This window comes from Carex rostrata, chromosome 33 (assembly GCF_964058835.1).
Source record: "Carex rostrata chromosome 33, lpCarRost1.2, whole genome shotgun sequence".
Classification (NCBI taxonomy): domain Eukaryota; kingdom Viridiplantae; phylum Streptophyta; class Magnoliopsida; order Poales; family Cyperaceae; genus Carex; species Carex rostrata.
The window spans coordinates 3,798,017-3,820,292 of NC_135950.1; the positions used below are offsets into that span (position 1 = coordinate 3,798,017).

Below are 22,276 nucleotides of genomic sequence, written 5' to 3' on the forward strand. Positions count from 1 at the left end.
ACCAGTGAGGAAAGGTATGGAGTGCATCAGATCAGATCCAGGCAAAGTTGAGGTATCTGTCAGTAGTTAATACTAGCTTACTTTGCAAATAGACAAAATTCAGTTGTAACCAGGATACTTCAACCACATCAAAGAGGAACCAAAACAAATGCAGCACTGAACAACACAGAAATAAAGCATGACATTTTTCTTATCAACCCAACCATAAAAGGAATAGTTTACTTTCTTAACACAGAAACTAATCCTAAAACTAATCCTAAAAGGTTCTATTGTACAAAGGCCAGAAGAACAAACACATTTAACACAGCGAGAATTCATCAGTGCTCCCCTTGTGCTTCAATTACTTGTTCAATTTCATCTAATTCAGGAGGGGGCGGCTCCATTTCAGCAGCGAGGTTTTCTATTGTATCCACTTGAACCTCATCTTCAATGGATTCTGGAATATCAGCAGTTATTGTGTGTTCAACTCCGGGATGCAATTCACTATATACGTTTCCAATGTCAGTCATGTCATTTGTAAAAAGGAAACAAAATTTTGAATAATATTATGTTATATGAGGGCTCAAATGCTCCATTGGTTTCGTGCCCCAAACATAACCCATGTCCATATCCTATTTTTAAAATCCAAGTAGGCGATCCAAACAGTCCAACATGATCAGCATATTAAAATATGCTTGGAGACCAAAATTTATATTTTCTGAAATTTTTTTGCTATTTTTTTTAGATAGGTACAAAATCACTGTTTTTCAAAAATAATTGGACCATCCAAAAACAGTGGTTTTGTAACTATCTAAAAAAATAGTAAAAAGTTTCCAAAAAATATAAAATTTGGTCTCCAAACCAGTGTTGTAAAAAATATTCATTTAGGCAGATTAATCGGCCGATTAGTCATTGGAAGTAACCAAACCGATATGGATTTTCCCAATTAATTGGCCGATTCTTTCCAATTATGACCGATTATTCCCGATTAATCGTTTGGCGGTACCCTATCCATCCGATAACTGCATGCTGTTATTTACAACACTGCTCCAAACACATTTTAATATGGATATCACATTGGACGGTTTGGATCATATCTTTGAATTTTGAAATCATAAATAAGGACGCGGGGTATGATTGGGGCACGAAACCAATAAGGCATTTGAGCCCTCCACATGTTATATATAGATATATAGATGGAGAGGATATTGGGTTGAGTTAGAATATGAATTTGAGTGACATTTATTGGATTGAATTGAATAGCTGGCTATACCTTGTAGGAGGAGCAATTTCAGGGTCAGTATCAGTATCAGGAGGAGCATGAACAGGACCTGGTATCTGTTCCTTGGAGGAGGAGGAGGCATGTAAGCGGCGACGCTTCCTTTTGATCGCAGTGTTAGTGGTATTAGGGTTTGGAGGATGCATAGGCATTGGCATTTGGTAAGGCGGTGTATGCATAGGAGGCATTTGCATGTAAGGAGGGAACAAGTAAGGGGGAGGCTGTTGAGAGGGATCAGTACCAGTAGCAGCAGCAGCAGGAGGAGAGGCACCAAAAGGAGGCACAGCGACAATCCAGCTGTTGCGGTGGACAGTGGGGCCACAAGAGGAGCAGAGGAAGGACCATTCCACACGGCAGAATGGCATCCCTGGCGCCGCCTCGCATGATTCGCAAGCCCTCCGCGCCCCCACAGATCCCACTGTCGGTGTCGACGGCGTAGAGGCCGACGAGGGGTCTGGTGTACCCCTACCCTTACCCCTACCTCTGCCACGACTACCGCCTATTCTGTCCTTCATTCTCCTCCTCTCCAGTTTCCGATGACAAGTTGAGTTGAGCTCGTCTCCCCCTTTTCTCTTTTCTCCGAGGCCGACCTGATCGAATTAGTATCTATCACCTAAGGTAACAGATTATTTATGTTTAGATCTTAACTGTTCGATCAGAATCCGCACGAATATTTAAGAGTTCCGTGCAGTACACCTAGGGTAAGATTGGCCCGGATTCTGATCGGACGGTTCATTTATAAACAGAAATATTATGCTACCTCAGAGAATCGGCGAATATGGATTCGATCAGAATTCGACCTGATTTCTCTACTCGAGACTCCTATTTCTCTGATTTGGGCTAAATTTAGTGGGCCGGTCTGGGCTGTGCCGACTGGACCTGGTCAGTTGCATTTCTTCTCCTCCTCTCCTCTTCTTTCATGCATTGCACATCAGTCTGGCCGTCTCCACCTTTTCTCTTTTCTCTTTTCTCCGAGGCCGACCTGATCGAATTAGTAACAATCACCTAAGGTAAATGAATATTTGGGTTTAGATCTGGACTGTTCGATCAGAATCCGCACGAATGTTAAAGAGGCCTGTGTAGTTCACCTCGGGTCGGATTGGCCAGGATTCTGATCGGACGGTTATTTTATAAGCAGAAATATTCTGTTCCCTCAGAGAGTCGAGGATATGGATTCGACCGAATTCGACCTGATTTCTCTACTCGAGACTTCGATTTCTCTGATTTGGGCTAAATTTAGTGGGCCGACTGGAACTGGGCAGTTGGTTTGTGTTGCAAGTGAAATCTTTATAATTGACTACAAATATGTTAATTCTTGAAAGTAAAATTCATCTTCTTGTCTAATTTCTTTGCAAGTGAAATCCAGCTAAGTTCCTACTTGATAAAAAGGAAGAAACCATCTATTGAAGTACCATATCTGAAACTGTGAAATGCTACTTTGATTTTTGCAATTGTGCTCTTTCTAAAAGAAAAAGATCTGGTAGAAGTGGGTAGATCTAAACAAGTGATACAGATTATTTTTCTTCTTGAAAAAGACAGCAAAAGTGTTGGTTTTAAGATCTAGAAAAATATAACCACCTTTTTATTAGTCTGTTCATCCATCTTTTTCAATTGTCCCCAATTCAATCCTAATAATCTACATGCATGCATGCTCTATGGTTGCAATTTTTTCAATGCAAAAATGTGTACCTTAAAGTGAATTAAAAGCAATCGTTTCATCAATTTGGAGTTGTGTTTGTCAAATTTGAAGGAAGAAAAAGAGTAAATGACTTGACAGTTTGTTTCAAAAGGCATTAAAAAGCCAGTTTGAAAAGTATCATAACAAAGATTCATTATTTGGGCAAGGAAAAATTTATTATTTGAATTTCTTGTTCAGAATAAATATAAAGTATGCTGTTGCTATATATCCATAGAGAATCTAAATTTCTTAAAATTGTTCATGTTTCTGATACTTGTGCATTGAGCCCATTTCTTAAAATTTATTTTGTATACCAGTAGATGGTACAGTTGCAATGTGGATTCTTTTTCCTCTTGAAAAAGATAGCCAAAGTGTTGTTTAAGATCTAGAAAAAGATAACCACCTTTTGATAATTAGTTGTTCATCCATCTTTTTCAACTGCCCCCAATTCAATCCTAATAATCTACATGCGAAATTTGTACCTTAAAGCAAATTGAAAGCAACCGTTTCATCAATCAGTATTGAGGTTTGACAAATTTGAAGGAAGAAAAAGAGTAAAGGACTTGACAATTTGTTTCAAAAGGCATGAAAAAGCCAGTTTGAAAATTTTCTTCCAATTGCTTTTTGTTCTTTTAATAGATTGAAATGCATAATTTAAAAATCTTGTGCTTATTTTAGTACTTTCCTATTTGCATGTATACCAAAAGTATCATAACAAAGATTCATTATTTGGGTAAGTAAAAATGTATTATTTGAATTTCTTGTTTATGTGTTTCTTTTATCAGAATAAATATAAAGTGTGGTGTTGCTATATATCCATAGAGAATCTAAATTTCTTTAAATTGTTCATGCTCCTGATACTTGTACATTGGGCCCATTTCTTAAAATTTATTTTGTATACCAGTAGATGGTACAGTTGCAATGTGGATTATTAGTGACAACTGACAAGGTCTCTCAGATGATAAAGACTAAACACAACCAATCAAACCTGGTTGTTGCTAGTTGTTTCCAATTCTCCATGCACAGTGTCAGTGGAGATAACACCAATTCACTGCACAGGAAGAAGCATCTCTTGGGTTGACTTGTCTGATTTTTTTTTCCTTTTCTGTGTTAGTGTACTGGTATTGCACCCATGTATGGTAATTACTTTTTATTGGTTTTGTAAGCTTTGATTGGCCAAAATTATACTACATTTTAGCTCAGGAAAAGTGTCCATACCCTTAATTCTGTCATGATTTTTTTTTTTTTGGCATTTAATATAAAATAAAAGAATTCAGAGCATGTCCGATGCCCATCAGACCTACTTTGGTTCGACGGGTGCAATGACCATCCGATTGCATCAAGATTCGTGCGCTACACATTAAAACCGGTAAGTGTCTGTATCAATTTCTGTGCGCATAGATCTAAATGATAATCGTATGATATTAGAGCTAATTGGACCTAAAAGTAGATCCAATGCTACTCCTATCTCAAAATAAAAGAGAAATGATAAGGGGACAGTGAATGCTTAATAATAGAGGTCAGAGGAGAGGAATATAGAAATTGACTAATACCAAATACCAAAGGAGCACATGGGTGAGGTCCACTCAGCACCAATCTTACAATCAATCAACTATATCTCTATGCATTCCAACTGTATTCTTTTTTTATATCCAGCGGTCCAGCCACACACACCCCTTCTTTTTTTTCTTTTTCTTTTTTTTTTTTGGTTTTGGTTTTATCAAGTAGGACAACTGGACAAGGAAAGGGTATCTGTTTTTGTATTTTCTTTTCTTTTTTTTGGTTCTATTCAAATATATAGTACAAAGACATATCTGTGTATATAGTACACAATTTCTGTGGGAGGTCATGAGGAAATGTAATAAAAGAGATAAAAAGAGGTTTCCTTTTTAGTCCTTTTTTTAGTTGCTTGGATATTTTTATGGGTCCGGGTTAACTGTTTTCCTTTTTATAACATTAGGCAGAGAGATTATAAATGATTAAAAACTATGTAAAAAAAACCATGTTAAATTTGATCTTCAAATATATTTTCACATGAAAATTTTTCTGTGTTTGAATTGACTGTTTAAATTTATGTGGCATAACTTTGATTAAACAAAAGTACTAGATTAAATTGGATTCAAAAATAACTTCTGATTTTATTTGGTGATAACTTGGGATTATTAAAATTTAAATTTCAACTTTAGTTCGCCAAAAATTCATAGTTTTTAGTTTTTGAAACTTTTAAACAATTAAAAAAATATTCTAGTAATAACTTGGACAACTGTGTCATTTGCACTAGCATTTTGGGGCAAAAAAGTAATAACTTAAACAATTAAAGTTTTAGTGAATGCAATTTATAGCATTCATACACAAATTGAAATTGGGATGCTTTGAATAGATCTAAAACAAACTTTTGCATTCCACTATGAAATGCATGTGCTGAAATCATCATGCCATTGAGCCATTCCATTACATGTAGCGCCACACTGAAGCACTCAATCAGTGATAGATTATGGATTTAATTATGATATTCTAATTAATATTGATTACATCAATTATACAGGGTATGTGACACTTGCAAAATGAATCCTACTAAGAATTTAATATGAACCAGAGGTTACAATAAGCATGCATATATGCTGCTTGCTTGTGGGACCCGCTCTGTGGATCCCATCGTCTGCATTAACCCAAGAAAGCATCTTTTAAATTAATACATCTCGACCGTCCAATTTCAAACAGAGTCAATCTGACCATATATTATAATTCAGTGGTCTTTTAATATTGGTGTGGCTTTAGTCTATACGGATCTTAAAGCAGATCGGACGGTACCTCAAACGATTCTCTTTTGAGTTAATGCAGAGGATACGAATTCGTCAAAGCCTACCAATAATTTTACAAATAAATAATTAGGACCCTCCTACTCTCCTAGTCCTAGACCAATAATAAATCACACAAAATGAGCCCCTTATCTGGAACTTTAGTCCACAATTTTTTAATCCCACGGCGCATCATAATTCTCCAATTCATCCTTATCACAGCAATCATTATGTTTCTTTGAGTATGATACACATCAAGTGAAGAAAGAGAGATAAAAGAGTAAGAGGAAAGGAAAATAAAAATGAATTACAAAATTAGACTTGGAAAAAATGATACGGCGGAGTCGGTTTCGTCACGGAACAGTACCGAATAGTATGATATGTATGATTGTTACTGTGACTTGTATGTTGCATGTTGTGATTATTTTTTGAAAATTTGACACGGTACAACACGTCACGTTAAAGATCTAGTCACTGAACGATAGGTGGTCATGTGTAATTAGGATCGTTAGATCTTGATCAAATGGTGAATCTTGAATAAACTAATCTAAATTATGAAAAAAAAAAAAGTAGTTAAGCGTGATCAAACGTGACCAATTACGTTTGGACACGGCGTGACTCGCGTACTGTAACAACCCGTCGACATTTTAATCACAGCACGGAACGGAACGTGTATAATGTTTAATTGGTCACAGCACGAGATCAAAATCACAATATGTTAATCACAGTTCAGCATAAACACATCACATTTTTACCGCTCTATGCACAACCATGCAGCATTTCCAGTAATGAATATTGCTAGAATAATAAATGATAATACAAAAACAAGTTAATATTCTATTGCAACCTAAAATACCATTGAATTCAAATCATGGTTAAAGTTTCTTCCATCAACATGCATGGTTGAGATTATTTATTAACTTCTATCATTATGAAATAATTTTAATTATCTACAACTTTCAATATTCATAATATTCTCTCTAATAATCAAAATCATCAATATTCAATTATTCAGTGATTGTAAAACATTATATATATTATTAAACTAGTAAGGTAAGTTTACCACTGACACAATTTTTACAATTGACTCTAGTAAATTGTATTAATCATAAAAATAATCCAAGTATATGATTATTCTATTTTTTTTTATAATTTACGTGTATATTACTCTCATTAATGTTACGTGTATACTAGTCTAAACGTACTGATAAATAAAAATTTTATGTAAGGACAATGCGCAAGTACATAGTAAAAAAAAAAAAAAATTTAAAAAAATTACATTAGCTCTCATTAATGTTACGTGTATATTACTCTATTGGTCAATTTATTTTTATTTGTTTTAAAATAAAACTATTAGATTTAATTTATATCATTTTCTTCGGAATATGAAATATAAAATATAAAATATTATGACATTTGACTTTGTATTAATTAGTATCAAGACTCAAGAGCTTGCAAAAATACGTTGATTTGACAAAAATTTTGAACGTTGACTTTTCAACGTATTAATTCATATAAAACAAAACTAAGAAGTGATAAATTTGCTATGTGCATATAGAGAAAATAATATAGATCAAATCTAACAGTTTTTTTAACATATAAGTTTTGAAATTATGTTATTAAAAAAATAAAAAAATAAAAAAATAGAGATATGATGGAGACAAAAATAGAGGCATTTGAACCATCCTCGATTAAAGATTTGTTCGTGTTATCAAATTAAGGCTTAATTATTTTTTTTCCTTCTTTTATTTAAGCTGGAAAAATATGCAGCATTTCCAATAAATAATATTGCTAGAATAATAAATGATAATACAAAAACAAGTTGCAATATTCGATTTCAACCTAAAATACCATTGAAGATCATGGTTAAAGTTTCTTCCATCAATTTTTATCAAATAATCAAAATCACATTATATTATTTCCACTATTTAGGGTAAGTTCACCACTGACACAATCTATTATTTTAATCATTAAGAAAAAAATTCTAAGTATATGATTATTTAAATTTTGAAAATACACACATGCTCAATTTCATATTTTAATCCAATTTATAATACTTTTTAAAATGTTTAGGCAAGTACAATAGCTCTCATGCATTAATGTTACGTGTATATTACTTTATTGGTTAATTTATATATTATATATCTGATTTTATTTTGTTACTATAAATGTGTTTACTGCAACTGTTAATGGGACCACCTCGTCAGTTACTTATAATAGGATCTGATGTAGAAAAGCTGTAACAAAAGATTTAATTTGGATATGATATGATGTTTCCCTTTCTATTAAACGAAACAAAGGAAAGGAATCTGTCAAGCTCCTTCTTTTTACCTTTTATAAAATAAAAGCACCTGAGTAAATCTGTCAAAACTTTTTATCCCGTGATAAACTCAAGATTTTACAATTTACTGTTTTTGTTTTTATTAACATGGGATAAAGTAAAAAAAAAAAAAAGTTAAGAAAATTGTAATAAGCTAAAATAAAAAAGGTGGTTAACATATTTTCCTTCCTTGCACTAATATCCATTTATATTTTTTTGTCCTAATTCCTTTTTCATTCCATCCCCCTAACAATATATAAATTATACAATTACCCACTTAAGACAAAGTATAATACATATAACGGATAAATACAAAAAAAAAGAATAATAAAAATGACCAACTAATTAGTTATATAACAACAAATGAACGATTCGTAACAGTTTGATTACCACTAACGATTAATTAGCTGATAAATCAGACTAAATTACCGTTTTTAACAATACTGGTAAAATCCATGTATGTTTTTTTTTGTCCTAATAAAGTTTTTGCATTCCACCCCCCTAACCAGTTATAAATTATACCATTACCAACTTAATATATAAATTTACTTAATAATAAATAAATAAATAAATAAAAGATAGGCACTAGCAAGCACCACCTTATAATAAGTTATAAAAGCTCCCCTCCACTTATCCTCTCTTCTTCTCCCATGAGGCCATGGCTTATTCCAAACACCTTTGCCTCTTATTATCATTCATCCTTCTCTTCCATCATACATTTTCACTAGATACAACCACCACCGGTACTAGTTCCCCGTTCAAAATTCACCGAAGCCATAGAGGCAATGGCACCGTGATCGGTCCAAGAAGGGGCAGAGCAAATGCAGCTACTTGTAACATGTTTCAAGGAAGTTGGGTTTACGATGCATCGTATCCAATGTACGACTCGTCGGCTTGCCCCTTTGTCGAACCGGAGTTCGATTGCCAGAAGTACGGCCGAGCCGATAAGACGTATCTCAAGTATAGGTGGAAACCCAGTGCTTGTGAGCTACCAAGGTTAGTGTCTTCTGTTCATTTTTTTACAAAATTAATTCCATATAATTTGTTGGAACAAATAAATTACAATTATATCACTGAACTTGTGCATTTTGATTTCTGAATTTTTGATATTTCCTTGGTTTTTGAACCTATAAAGTATTTTTTTCATATTTTGTATTTATTCTTGGTCTTCTTTTGTTTTAAAATGTTAAACAATATTAATTTAGTAAGTCTTATATAAAGTTAAGGGGAATTTCAAGTATATCCCTAAAAAACTTCAAAATTACGTATATCCCCTCTAAACTTTAAACTTACATATTTCTCCCTCTAAACTTCAAAAACTACCCATTTTATTGTCTTTTATTCTAAATTTACAAAATACCCATTTTACCCTTTATTAAAAGCACAAAACGCCCCATCAAACTCAAATTTAAATCTAAAGGGTTAACTTCTCTATCGTCCGATTCACACTTTTTATGCATGGGCTGCTTTGTTTTTACTATGGTCTCAAAATGTTAAACAGTGTTAATTTAGCAAGTCTTATATAAAGTTAACTTATCTACAATGAATTCTGATGCATTAAGTAAAGAAAAAGAAGGATTAATTATGAAGGATTTAATTTAGAATTATGGAATTTTGAAGGTTCAATGGGCAAGATTTCTTGACAAGGTATAGAGGAAAGAAGATAATGTTCGTAGGAGATTCCATAAGCCTGAACCAATGGGAGTCTCTGACATGCATGCTTCGCTCTTCGGTGCCCAACGCCAGGACCACCCATATAAGAACAAGTACTATTTCCACCGTAACTTTCCAGGTAACTTTTTCTCTCCAGTTCATTTCCTCTCCAGTAGATTTATCTTTCAATCAGCTTGTGGTAGATGTAAGCCATTAATTCAAATAGTAGAACTGTGCAATTAATCGTACTTTTTTTATTTTATATACACATGTTATAATAGGGTATAAAATATTCCTGTAAACTACTGAACAGAACAATTTTGCATTTATTGCGTCATTGGTCATTTCGTAATTTTGCATTTAATTTATAGCATGTTCGCTTTTAAATTTTAATCAATGGTTGGGTCGTTAATTCACCCGGACACCTTTTTTTGATCTCAACTTTTTCAATATACTATGTCTAGATTTATTTATTTTTACCAAATATGACTACAATCAATCATAGTGATAAATAAATTATTTGGATTCAGTTTGGAAGGATCAAAATTCGTAATTTGGGAATAATTCGGGTATAATTCGAGAATGATTCGGATTTATCCGGACAGGAGATCTCAGTACCACAAGAGAACAAAAAAATAAAAATAAAAAAGTTTGAAAAAATTCGTGAATAACTCAGAAAATTTGGAAAAGTTTCATAAAAATTGCAAATAATTTGGTCAATCGAATAATTTAGTGTTCGGTTCGTCATCACTAAAAATACGAATTATTTGTGAATCTTGTGATTATAATTACAACCATAGTAAAAGATTAAGAATATAATAATTATAATTATTATAATTTGTTATTATTTTCACAACCTTTTCTAGATTTCGTAATGTTGTAAATTTTACGATTAATACGTGATTTAAATAATATTTTACGAATAATGTCGGCCTGCCTACAAGAAAAAGAAAAAAAAATATCAGCATAATATGAACTTAAAAGCCACAGAATTAACTTTAGAAAGTTAGGTAAGAAAATAAAAATACTATTTGCAACGCACTTTTACAAGCGCCGCACTTGTCACATGGCTTTTTGTGTTCGGTTTTGTATATTTGTAAAGAACCAGAAAACATGGCCAACAGAACACTATCTATCTATCTTCCCTGTATTTTATTTCCTATAGTATATATCTATTAAGATCTTTTGCATATAAGTCCCAATAATAAACGCATTTCAATTTACAAATATATGAAACCTTAAATATTCATCAACCTTGCATTGGTTTCGTTCATAATTAATATCAACTTTTTATATATAATGCAAAAATTATACCACAGAAAATTTATCATCTTCAAATCATTGTCAACATATATATATACATAGGAATATGCTAGCATGCTACGCGTAGCATAGTTCCATAAGCCTGAACAAAATATTCACAGATTAATAATATTTGGAATATAAATTATTATTCTTAAAATATTTACAAAATAATTACAAAATATTTTACATCATCTGAGCTACCTAAATTTTTTGGCTTCATCTCATATTAAAAAATGCAAAATATTTACACATAAGATGCAAATGTTGCAACTGTAATTTGTAAAAGTAGTTGGGTGTTTATGCAAATGTTGAAATTCACTTTTGGATTTGGATTCAGCCCTCGTGACAAATAAAAACAAGAGTAAACGGCGGTGCATTCATGTTCCCTTATCATAGCAAACCCAATTAATTAATTAATTTATTCAAATCATGGATCCAACTTATTTTTAGGGGAATTTCACGTATACCCTCAAAAATTTCAATATTATATATTTCCCCTCTAAATTTTAAAATTATGTATATCCCTCTAAACTTCAAAAACTCACATATTTACTCATTTTATTGTCTTTTATATTAAAACTAATTCTGAATTTATAAAATACCTATTTTACCCTTCATTAAAAGTATAAAACACCCCATCGAACTAAAATTTGAATCTAAAGGGTTCCTCAACCGTCCGATCAACGCGAATCGCAATAAGATTACTGTGTGTTCGCTTCAACATTCATGCTAATCTAGCCCGCACAAATCTCAAAGTAATTTTGATCCGCATGCATCGCATTAAAATATGTGCACATTGCTTCAATATTTGTGTGCTTGTTTCAAGATTTGTGCTGATCTAGCATGCACAGATCTTAAAGCAATTCGGACGGTAGATGAACCTTCAGATTCAAATTTGAGTCAGATGGGCATTTTATGTTTTTTAATAAAATGGTAAAATAAGTATTTTATAAATTTAGAATTTGTTTTAATATAAAAGACAATAAAATGGAAAAATATGTAAACTTTTGAAGTTTAGAGGGGAGAAATATGTAATTTTAAAACTTAGAGGATTAAATACGTAATATTGAAGTTTTTGAGGGGTATACGTGAAATTCCCCCTATTTTTTATATCTCTATGTGGAGCTTGCTCTTGCATATGCTTTTTTTAAAGTCCGTGAATTTATACAAGTCCGTGAGCTTGTGAGGTGGTAATATTTTTATATTTACCTTGTACAGAAATTAAATTTTTGAAAAAAATTTAAGAGATGGACGTACTATGTTGAATTTTAGGATCTTTTATGTTTCTAAGTTGCAACCTCTTGATTGAAAATAAAGAAAAAAAAAATCGAAAATTGGCTATTCTAAAAGATAAACAATATATTCATGACATGAAATACGATCAATTGTTACTTTGAATCAATATCTTTGTTTACAAAGTTCAAATTGTATATATTTTTTTTAAAAATTTGTATACTATTTTTTTTGGACAGATTTGATACCAATTAAAAGTACTTATCTATCTAAAAAACAGTAAACTTATTCTAAAATTTATAAAATTTAGTCTGTAAGTGTATGTTCATTTAGAGATCATGTTGAACGGTTCAAATTGGCTATGTAACTTTAAAAATAATGATCTTGATTCAAAGTACAGATTAATATGCGCTATGCACTTGTGGGTTCAAAATAACCATATAGAGAACTGTAAAATTGATATGAACCTAAATTCAGTACATAAAAAAGAATGTTCTATATTCAGCAAAATGAAACAAATTAAGGATATATATTAAAAAAAGAAATACAAATGATGGATGTTGTAAATTTAGGTGACAAACAGTGAAACAGACAATGACACCTTTCTGTCATGATTGAATATTCTCATATTAATTGTGTATTAAAAAAGAGCCATAAATTTGGCCCACTTTATTAATTATTGGTTTGCTCTTAATTAAATCCTTGTCATTGTTAATTACTTGTTCATTTATTTATGATTGATTAATTTGGATATTCTGATATTGTGTATAAAAGAAGGGGGTAATTTGTGCAACATTTTATAAATGAAGAGCCAAAAATTTGAATTCAGATCCTCTCCGGTACTATAATAGAAAATCTTTTACAATTACTAAATCTGAAATGTTCTTTTTAACTTGGCACGAATCTCAAAGTCCAATAATACTGCTCCTCTGCGCAAGCCCGAATCCCAAAGCGTCTGGGCGTTAATCTCAAACCGTAAAGTAAAGAGAATCTTTTACAGTAATGGAGAGAACACTTGTCACAAAAATTTGTTCCACTTTATTAATTATTGGTTTGCTCTTAATTAAATCCTTGTCATTATTAATTACTTGTTTATTTATTTATGATTGATTAATTTGAATAATAAATGAAACAGGATTATGGGGTGTCGGTGATGTATTATAGAACAACATATTTAGTAGACATAGTAAATGAATCAGTTGGAAGAGTGCTCAAGTTAGACTCAATTAGTGGATCCTCTTGGTTAGGCGTCGACCTATTGATTTTCAACACGTGGCACTGGTGGACCCACAAAGGCAACGAGCAACCGTATGCTTTCTTCTCTCCCTTAACCATTTATTTATTGATTTGGATAATTTTCTCTTCTTCTATTTTTTTTTGAAAAAAAAAATGTTTAAATATTTCCCAAATAAAGAAAGTAAATTGATATTTATTATTATTATTATTATTATTATTATTATTATTATTATTATGTATACAATTATTTTTTTCATTCTTTTTAAGATATATAAGAGCGTCTTCGTTCAATTGCAAAAATAAGAAAAATTTACTCTTAACCAATAAACATTTATTGATACGTATACAATTAATAATCATTTCAATATGATTTTTTTATTTATAAATTGAAGTTGTATATCTTTACAATTGTCAATTGCAATTTATTTAATAGATTTATACAACACCACCTTTTAAATATATTGCTAATTTAAATTTAAATTTAAATAAAATTTTATTAAATTAACACTTATTTTACATTATTAAGTTTAAAATTGTAATTGTCATTTACAATTATGTATTGTGTAGATAGTTGCAACTATTTCCGAAATTTTTATTAATATCCAAAAAAATTAATAAATTTCAAATTCTATCCACTTTTGCGCATGATTTCAAAAATTGTCCAAACTAGTCAAAATCTCACTATCTATTTTTAAAGAAATATATTAAATATATTAAATATTTCTAATATTTTAATATAAAAAATAAATAAATTATAAAATTTTCTGTTTTGTAAAAAACACACAAAATTTGGTGAGAATCTCACTGGTTTGTTTTCTTGAAACCGACAAGAATCTCACCGGTCCCAATTTTAAAAACCGGTGAGATTTTAACCGGTTTAGGTAATTTTCAAAATCGTGCGCAAAAGTGGGTAGATTTTTTTTTTTTTTTTAATATTAATAAAAAATTTGGCAACTATTTTGTACGTACAATATAAATGGTGCAATTTTAAAAGGATTATTACAGGCCAGCCATTTTAAAAGGCCTCATTTTGGGCTAGAATTGTTGGGCTGAGGCAAATTCTCTAAAGTGTAACAATGCAACCTCTTTAAAAGGCCTTCTCTTAATTTGTTTATATTGATGTGATGTGAATATGTGATTGCAGATGGGACTATGTGCAAGATGGTGGTCAGATGGTAAGAGATATGGATAGACTTGTTGCATTCTCTAAAGGCCTTTCCACATGGGCTAATTGGGTTGATTCTCACATCAATCCTTCTACTACCAAAGTTTTCTTCCAAGGCATTTCTCCTACCCATTATAGGTAACCTACACAAATTTTCTTCTCAAATACCTCCTATATTATGTATGAGAGCAGAGTAGGTTGGATGAGCATCGGATCTATTTTTTGAGCTCAATGGACTTGAAGACCGTTTGATCCGCTTTAAGTTCCATGCACAAGAAAATTAAAACAGATGTGCACGTAACTTAAAGCGGATCCAATAGTTTTGGAGCCCATCACACCTAAAGTATAACGAACGTACTCCATTGTGGCTATATATATACTAAAGTATATCGGATCTCTATCGGACATACTTTTGGGTTTGATGAGCTCTAAGAATGTCCGATCTGCTTTAAGATACACATAAATTGAAGTGGATGCGCACAAATATTAAAGCAGATCGGACAGTTCTGGAGTTCATCGAACCTAAAGTAGGTCTGATGCCCATCAGATCTACTCCGTTGTGCCTATATATATATACTACATTATATTCTTCAACCAAAATAAAAAATGAGAATAATAATACATCCATTAATTGGTCGTTTCATTATTATATCTATATCAGGGCTGATGAATGGGGAGAATCAGGCAAGAATTGTTATAGGCAAACCCAACCTATTATCGGATCTACATATCCAACGGGTCCATTACCCGCACAAAGCATAGTGAAGAATGTGCTAAGTAGCATGTCTAAACCAGTTTATCTACTTGACATAACATTGCTTTCTCAACTGAGAAAAGATGCACACCCGTCTATGTATAGCGGAGATCATTCGGGTATGGACTGCAGCCACTGGTGCTTAGCGGGTCTACCCGATACATGGAATCAGATCCTTTATGCTGCTCTTACTTCATCACCATAATAGGAGGATTATTGAACCATTTTTTTCATGATTGTATTATTTTAAAGTGTTGATAAATATTAATGGGAATACTTATAATGTCATTTTATTAATTAAGTTATATATATCATTTTTTATTTGAACCGTTCAAGCAAAATAGAACGGTTTTTGTGATATTGTATGTTGTTAGTTATGTAAAGCAAGTTAAAGTCTATCTTTTGATTTCTTTGTTTTTCTATTGAATTAATAAAGATAAAAAAAAACCAGAAAAGGTATAATTAAAATGTCAAATATTTTCTGACGCTGGAGCAACAATGCAGTCAAGTGCCATGGGACTTCAGCACTTTGATGAAGAAAAACTTGTCAGAAACAACAATTACCAGCAAAAACCTAAATACACCCATTGATCCTTTTCGGCATTGGAGCAGTTTTCATTGCACAAGCGACTTTGCATTTTTCAATTGTGAAGTACGGATCCACATACTTCTTCCAATTAACATCCCTTGTGTAAGCAAATAAATTTTAGCAACCTAGCTCCAGTAGCTCTCTAAACAAATAAAGTTTAAAGAATCAGACCTGAACAAAAGATACGGCTATCCATTACCATACCTATCTGACCAGAGGCCATACAAACGAAATCCGTACCAGCGGTACCGGACTGTTTTGACTGCCAGTAGTAAAAATCAGTTGTAACGAACGGTATTAATTAAACATAAACATTTAAGAAAAAATGAAAATATACCACATGGACTAAGTAACATGCAACTATTTAAGAAAAAATGAGAATATATACCGCCATAGAATTGAATGGTAATTATGAAAATCTGAACGGAATTCAGAGATCCGATGGACATAAACAAACAAATTAGCCAAAATTCTGAAACGCAGGTGAAATAGCTAATTAATATTAAAGCTTTATTTGTGATGGTGGTAAAATTAATGATGCCACAATCCCAACTTATGCTCTGAAAGTCTGAAATGAATAGCAGGCGATTCAATAATGGTCTTCATCTTAGTCTCCAGGAATCACTGGCAGCCAAATCTACATAACCGATATTGTGTGAAACAAATGGAGGGAGGGGCGATTCATCCGATGCCATATCAGAGACGGTAGACACAGATAGAGAGAAAAAGAGTCATGAAGAGAGAAGGCTTTGGCAGCTCTGTAGGGAGAGAAGGAAGGGTACAATGGTTATACTTAATTAGTGCTTTGTTTTGAATTTTAAAATCTTAAATATCATTATTTTAGTACTTTTGGATATATTTGATATTTCTTAGAATTATACTGGATAATGTGTGAGTTTTTATAATTTCAAAGAATAAATATGTAATTACAAACTTTAGAAGGGAAAAATATGTACTATTGAAGTTTTTGAGGGGATGCAGGAAATCCCCCCTACAATTTACTATGAGAAATTGAGAACCAAAGTTTTTCTCAATTTATTGATCGTACTGACTGTAAAGTTTCAAATTTTTTTAGGTTTCGCTAAAAAAATGTTAGCATGCTATCAATGCCTCACAAACACATTGGTAAGAGCATAAGACATGGAGGAAAGTACTGATTTTTGATGAACTGGAAACATTTGCTGATTTCTTTTAGTTTTGCTCCAACCAAAACAATTGGATTTCATTTTGAATGAATTAAATTGTATGATACAAAAAAGCACAAGTTTTTAAGTACTCCGGCAAACAAGTCGTTGCTGGTTCTGGTTGATATGAAATAATGAAACTTTCTCTTTGAGTTCTTGAAAAGCACTCATTGTGTCAACATCAAATCCTCCAGCAAACTGCAATAAACAAGGAAAAGTTCAAGTGAGTTTATATTCTAAAACAGTAACTTCTATAGTGGTAGCTCTAAATGGTAGCTAGTTACAAAAGAATCACTATTGGAACTTGGAAGTACCATGCAATTCTGAGGAAATTCCAAAAAGACTGAATCAGCACTGGGCCATTTTGTGGACTTAATTGAGAGGAGAAAAGTAACTATTAGAGTGAAATAATTTTTACAAATGTAACTATAATAATAGAATTATCACCTGGTGGACTCGAAAAGCAAAACGAACAGCTTGAAGCATCAGCTCCTCTTCATCGGGCCCACCTGCTAAGACTTCTAGCTCTGACGACACTCTTTTCATGTACTTCATTGCTAACTTGACAGATGCATGTTTAATCTGCACAACATTCATTTGCAATCAGATATTTTTCCAGGTCATGTTCATTGTTTACTGGGAATATTTATGTTTCGTGCAGCACAAAGTTACATAATATGTGACTCAAGGCTTCAAAGTACTGCTGAGTATAAATTCTAGCCCTTATACATAGTGTTGAATAAAATTTGACTAAAATATTTTTTCCATGTACTAGAATTATTGAGTTTAGGTGATCTAGTTGAACAGAAGAATGGTCTTGCATTTGCTAGCATTAACTCTAGCTAACAATTGTGCTCATTGAATTTTTCCAGGACAGCATTTATTATAATAAAACCCTTTATAAATGTTGCCTTGGCAATGAGGGTACAAGTCTATATAGCATTTAATACAAAGGAAACTGTACATATAAGATCAAATAATGCATATATTTAACGGTATCATTGAGAATTAGAAAGTTGTCAAGTTGCAATATATAAGGCATTTTTGTTAATCAAATTAAGTTAGCCTAAAAGTTGTAAAGGCCAAGGCCAGGATAAGATTTGGTTGCCTGTTCTAGCACTCATTTCAGGCGGGTCCAGGCAATAGTATAAAACAGTAATTGTCCCACAATAGTTAGATAAACTTGGACTCATTTGAAATGACTAAGACACCAATATTTCTTGTTTTGTAGCAATAACAAATGGACCGCAAAAGAAGACGGTACTCACGTGAGGCTATGTTCTCACGTGCATTATTCTCAATATAAAAAGCCCTGATGCCTTTTCTATGTCACCCAACATTTTGTCTGTTCTCTCACTCTCACCCTCTTTTAACAAACACTCAATAACTTACAAGCAACACAGACAATAATATGTGGTCCATTCTACTGTTTTTTCCTTTTGTATCATTTGGTACTACATTACTAGGCATTCATTATTTGCATGTACCATACTGTACCATTGCAGAGTTGGACAGGTTATTACACTACCAGACATTCTTTTCATTCTTTAGCCTGTTCTTTTTTTTCCAGTAAACTACAATTTGTAAAGCAACACAAACCTGGCTAACTATTCCAGTCTCTTGCAACCATTCCCAGGGGATGCGAAATCCCCTGTATCGGTTCATGGCACTCTCTCGTATCCGAGCCAGATTGTACACTCCACGCTCCAACCTAAACGTAGACCAAAATATAATTCAGAAAAATGTAAAAAACAAAAAAGTACAAGAACACACACACACACACACACACACACAAAAAGAAAACTGATTTTTTTATTTATAAAAATTATTTAAAAATAAAATAGGGTAATGGATGGATTGGCTTAAGATTTTGATTCCATAGAAGGAATTTTCGGTTATTTAGGAAATTCTAAAGGAACAATTTTTTTTTCTTAGTTTAGGAGTAGGATTTTTCCATGGCATGAGGTGGACGGTACATTGAATCTTAAAGAAACTGAAAAAAAATATTCGGTTTCTTTAGGCAATTCTAAAGTAACTGAAATATTTTTTCGGTTCCTTATATGGAATTGCATCCATTATCCTATATTATTTTTATATTATTTCTATAAATATAAAATTCTACAAAAGAAAAATGATTCCTTTGATAAAAAGGTACAAGAAAAATCAGATATAATGAGATGAAAAGCATTGTTTACTTTTCAAAGAGGGCCTGCATTTTCTTTAGAGAAGAAACACACGGCTGGCGTGAATCAGCTCTAAATGAAGACGCCTCGGTTTCCAACTTCTTCAGATCAGAATATCCAAAAGCAGCTTCTCTCAAGGCATCTGCTTTCTGCTCCGGCCAGTCAAAGTGCTTCAGCACTGCTCTCTCATCCACCTGTACCGTATCATGTCATGTCATCATCAAACATTCGTTTTTGTAAATTATATGAGATTGGAACACGAATTAATGGATACGTACCAGGCAGGAGAGCTCATCGTCAAGCCATTTGACGAAGGAGACCACGTCTTCGATTTTGACAAAGGTCGCTCCCTCGACCTCTTTAATCAGAAACCGAATAAAATCGCCTTGTGTTTCTATGTCCGTTTTTATCTACACAAATATTCATGGAACTAGTTATAATTACCACATAAGAATTCTTGTAAATTCAGAGGTTAATTGTAGTAATAGTAGTTCAAGTGGTTAAGCTGTAAGATGATAAAACGAGACATTTATAACGACAGGATGTGAACGGTTGAATTGTACTGGAGAGGACAGAGGACAGGATACAATGCCTTGTGTTTCTATATCCGTTTTTATCTACACAATTATTTATGGAACTAGTTATAATTACCACATATGACAGTAGTTCAAGTAGTTAAGCTGTAAGATGAGAAAACAAGACACACAACATGACACTCATCCATAAGAAAATTACAACCGACGTTTGTTGACACGACATTTATGACGACAGGACGTGAGCGGTTGAATTGTACTGGAGAGGACAGAGGACAGGATACAATGCTATTATTATTAAAGGATCCTAGGATTGAACGGTCAAATTTGACAAGGGCATTTTGGTCAAAGGAAAAGTTACAACGGCTAGTGGTTACTGACCAAAAACTGAATAAGGACGCGCGAACCCATGAATAATGTGAGTCCACCGCACATTATTAAAAGCAGCTAGCTTATCAGATTGCTGCCGAGCCTAGTCTACATTAAATTTAAGCTCATTTAATCTTAAGAGATATAAAAAAAAATGTTTTATTTATTATTTATTCATGTAACGGTAGCAGCTTAACTGCTCTGACACCGCACTTTGGATCCCTGTTTTTTTTTTTTGTTTTTTTTTGAGAGGGCTTTGGATCTCTGTTCGCTCGACACGATAACAATACGAAATAAAATGCAAAATGCAAGTCCAGTTATATACTGGCCGACAGAAATTTGAATCCGTATCACCCGAGGTAATAATCTGGACCGTTCTTTTAACTTGGCACGAATCTCAAAGCAGGCCTCTACAGTTTCAGTAGGTCTGGATTAGGTTTGGACTGGCTCGGATTAATCTGTACCGTACGTTTTCTTCAATTGTGTACCTCACGTACCTGGGGACAGACTCTAGAAATTTGGTCCCACACTGCAGTGAAAAATCAGGGACTACCTCGCAGTTCGAGCCAAGCAAGCATATAGAAATTTGAATAGACTCGGCATACATTTGGAAAATGAAAAGACCGAATGATGGGGTTCAACGACGAGAACAACGGGCTGTTGTGCCAGGTCTAGGAACTAATCCAACGTTGTTTTCCCAGAAAATAAAAATAAATACGAAACTAAGTAAAACTAAAGCTCTCCAGTTTAAACAGTAATGGAAGGTGATTTATACCAAAATAAGGTCTTTTTCAAGGACTGGACGTGTCCATTTAAAGAAATTGAATGAACAAGTTCAAAATAAGAACAACGGTAAACTTACAGCGTGGAGGTGAGCTGACCGGTTTTCGATTTCTCCGATCATGTCCCTGGGGCAAATGGCTGCCGGAGAAACTTCACTTCCTCCTGCTCCTCCGCCATTTTCTCTCTTTGATTCCCTCCTCATCAACGAGTGGTAGAACTCTACGACCTCAGGCACGCGTCTCACGCACGGCCCCACTGTACCCCTACCACCTCCCTTTGCATCTTTCCTAGGTGGCGGAGGAGGTGGTGGAGGCGGTGGAAGTCCACCGCTGTCACTGCGAGTGCCTTTTGGCGGAGGTGGAGGAGGTATTGGCGGGAGTGTATTGAGTTTTGGCAGTGATTTAGTACTTACTGAGCTCATCTCAGACGATGTAGAGTTCGAAATCGAGCTAGATGAAGTAGAAGATGATGAAGAAGAGGAGGAAGAAGGTGAAGGTCTGTATGATTTTGCAAAGGAATAGCTTGGCAGAGGAGGTGGCATTGGGATTGAAATTCGAGGCAAAACCGAATTGGTTGAAGACGAAGAAGAAGAAGAGGATGAACATTCATCCTGATCTCTCCTTCGTGCATCAATCTTCTTTCTCAAACAGTCAATCTCTTTCTCCATCTCTCTATACCTCTCCTCTTTCAATCTCAACAGTTCCATCTCCTCTCTCAACACTAGATTCTCCATTTCCAACCTTTTCACCTTCTCCTTTGACTGATCCAGTTCCGCTTCTAGAAAAGGAACAATTGCTACTGTTTCTCTCATAATCTTTTGTTCAATCAACTCAGTTCTAAGCCTTGATTCCCTCTCTTGAAGGTCATCTATGACTTTGAGCAGATCAGCTACATCAGGTGGCCGTGGTTGAACCTGAGAGTTGCTCTTGGGGAAGTAGACACCAAACGACCTCGCAAAAGCAGCAGCTCCACTGGCACTCTTACCTGCAGTAGAGTTCGCCGGAGAAGCTGAAGACCGGCGTGGTGTCTCCGCCTTGGGTGTTGATGCTTTAGGAGTAGAAGGTGAACTTCGCTGGAATCCCATCACTGACTTCACCTTCCCAGCCACCATTTGTTTCTTCAATCAATCCTGGACGTTTATTTGGGGTTGAACGGTAGAGATGGTACGAGAGATACTGAAATGAAAGAGGGAGGGAGGAAGGTTTGGGTTTAAAGAAGAAAAAATGAATGGCACG

At 33.5% G+C, this 22,276-nt stretch overlaps 3 protein-coding genes across 3 annotated transcripts; 1 reads left to right on the top strand and 2 right to left on the bottom strand.

The window, feature by feature from the left end:
* Positions 1-58: 58 nt before the first annotated feature.
* Positions 59-1,834, bottom strand: LOC144548546 (uncharacterized). Its single transcript, XM_078297241.1, has 2 exons — positions 1,253-1,834; positions 59-483 (listed from the first exon to the last, which is right to left on the bottom strand). The coding sequence occupies exons 1-2, from the start codon at positions 1,771-1,773 to the stop codon at positions 318-320; spliced, it is 687 nt and encodes a 228-aa protein (XP_078153367.1). The 5' UTR covers positions 1,774-1,834; the 3' UTR covers positions 59-317.
* A 6,810-nt stretch (positions 1,835-8,644) lies between these two features.
* Positions 8,645-15,856, top strand: LOC144548687 (protein trichome birefringence-like 38). Its single transcript, XM_078297416.1, has 5 exons — positions 8,645-9,050; positions 9,675-9,846; positions 13,381-13,553; positions 14,626-14,784; positions 15,308-15,856. The coding sequence occupies exons 1-5, from the start codon at positions 8,713-8,715 to the stop codon at positions 15,603-15,605; spliced, it is 1,140 nt and encodes a 379-aa protein (XP_078153542.1). The 5' UTR covers positions 8,645-8,712; the 3' UTR covers positions 15,606-15,856.
* Positions 15,857-17,159: 1,303 nt separating this feature from the next.
* On the bottom strand, positions 17,160-22,269 carry LOC144548762 (Tetratricopeptide repeat (TPR)-like superfamily protein). The gene is made up of 6 exons (XM_078297478.1): positions 21,121-22,269; positions 19,635-19,766; positions 19,369-19,550; positions 18,773-18,884; positions 17,621-17,755; positions 17,160-17,371 (listed from the first exon to the last, which is right to left on the bottom strand). Exons 1-6 carry the CDS (start codon positions 22,150-22,152, stop codon positions 17,258-17,260), a joined length of 1,707 nt encoding a protein of 568 aa, XP_078153604.1. The 5' UTR covers positions 22,153-22,269; the 3' UTR covers positions 17,160-17,257.
* Between the last annotated feature and the right edge of the window lie 7 nt (positions 22,270-22,276).

What these genes read in the sequence shown, in the direction of transcription:
- LOC144548546 (XM_078297241.1), bottom strand. Translation starts at nt 1,773, where the DNA reads ATGAAGGACAGAATAGGCGGTAGTCGTGGCAGAGGTAGGGGTAAGGGT. An exon ending in GAAATTGCTCCTCCTACAAG is followed by an intron (nt 484 to 1,252) that starts GTATAGCCAGCT and finishes AAACGTATATAG; the next exon opens with TGAATTGCATCCCGGAGTTG.
- LOC144548687 (XM_078297416.1), top strand. Translation starts at nt 8,713, where the DNA reads ATGGCTTATTCCAAACACCTTTGCCTCTTATTATCATTCATCCTTCTC. An exon ending in AGTGCTTGTGAGCTACCAAG is followed by an intron (nt 9,051 to 9,674) that starts GTTAGTGTCTTC and finishes GGAATTTTGAAG; the next exon opens with GTTCAATGGGCAAGATTTCT. An exon ending in ATTTCTCCTACCCATTATAG is followed by an intron (nt 14,785 to 15,307) that starts GTAACCTACACA and finishes TATCTATATCAG; the next exon opens with GGCTGATGAATGGGGAGAAT.
- LOC144548762 (XM_078297478.1), bottom strand. Translation starts at nt 22,152, where the DNA reads ATGGTGGCTGGGAAGGTGAAGTCAGTGATGGGATTCCAGCGAAGTTCA. An exon ending in ATGCAGGCCCTCTTTGAAAA is followed by an intron (nt 18,885 to 19,368) that starts GTAAACAATGCT and finishes GTCTACGTTTAG; the next exon opens with GTTGGAGCGTGGAGTGTACA. An exon ending in AGACTGGAATAGTTAGCCAG is followed by an intron (nt 17,756 to 18,772) that starts GTTTGTGTTGCT and finishes AATGTTGTGCAG; the next exon opens with ATTAAACATGCATCTGTCAA.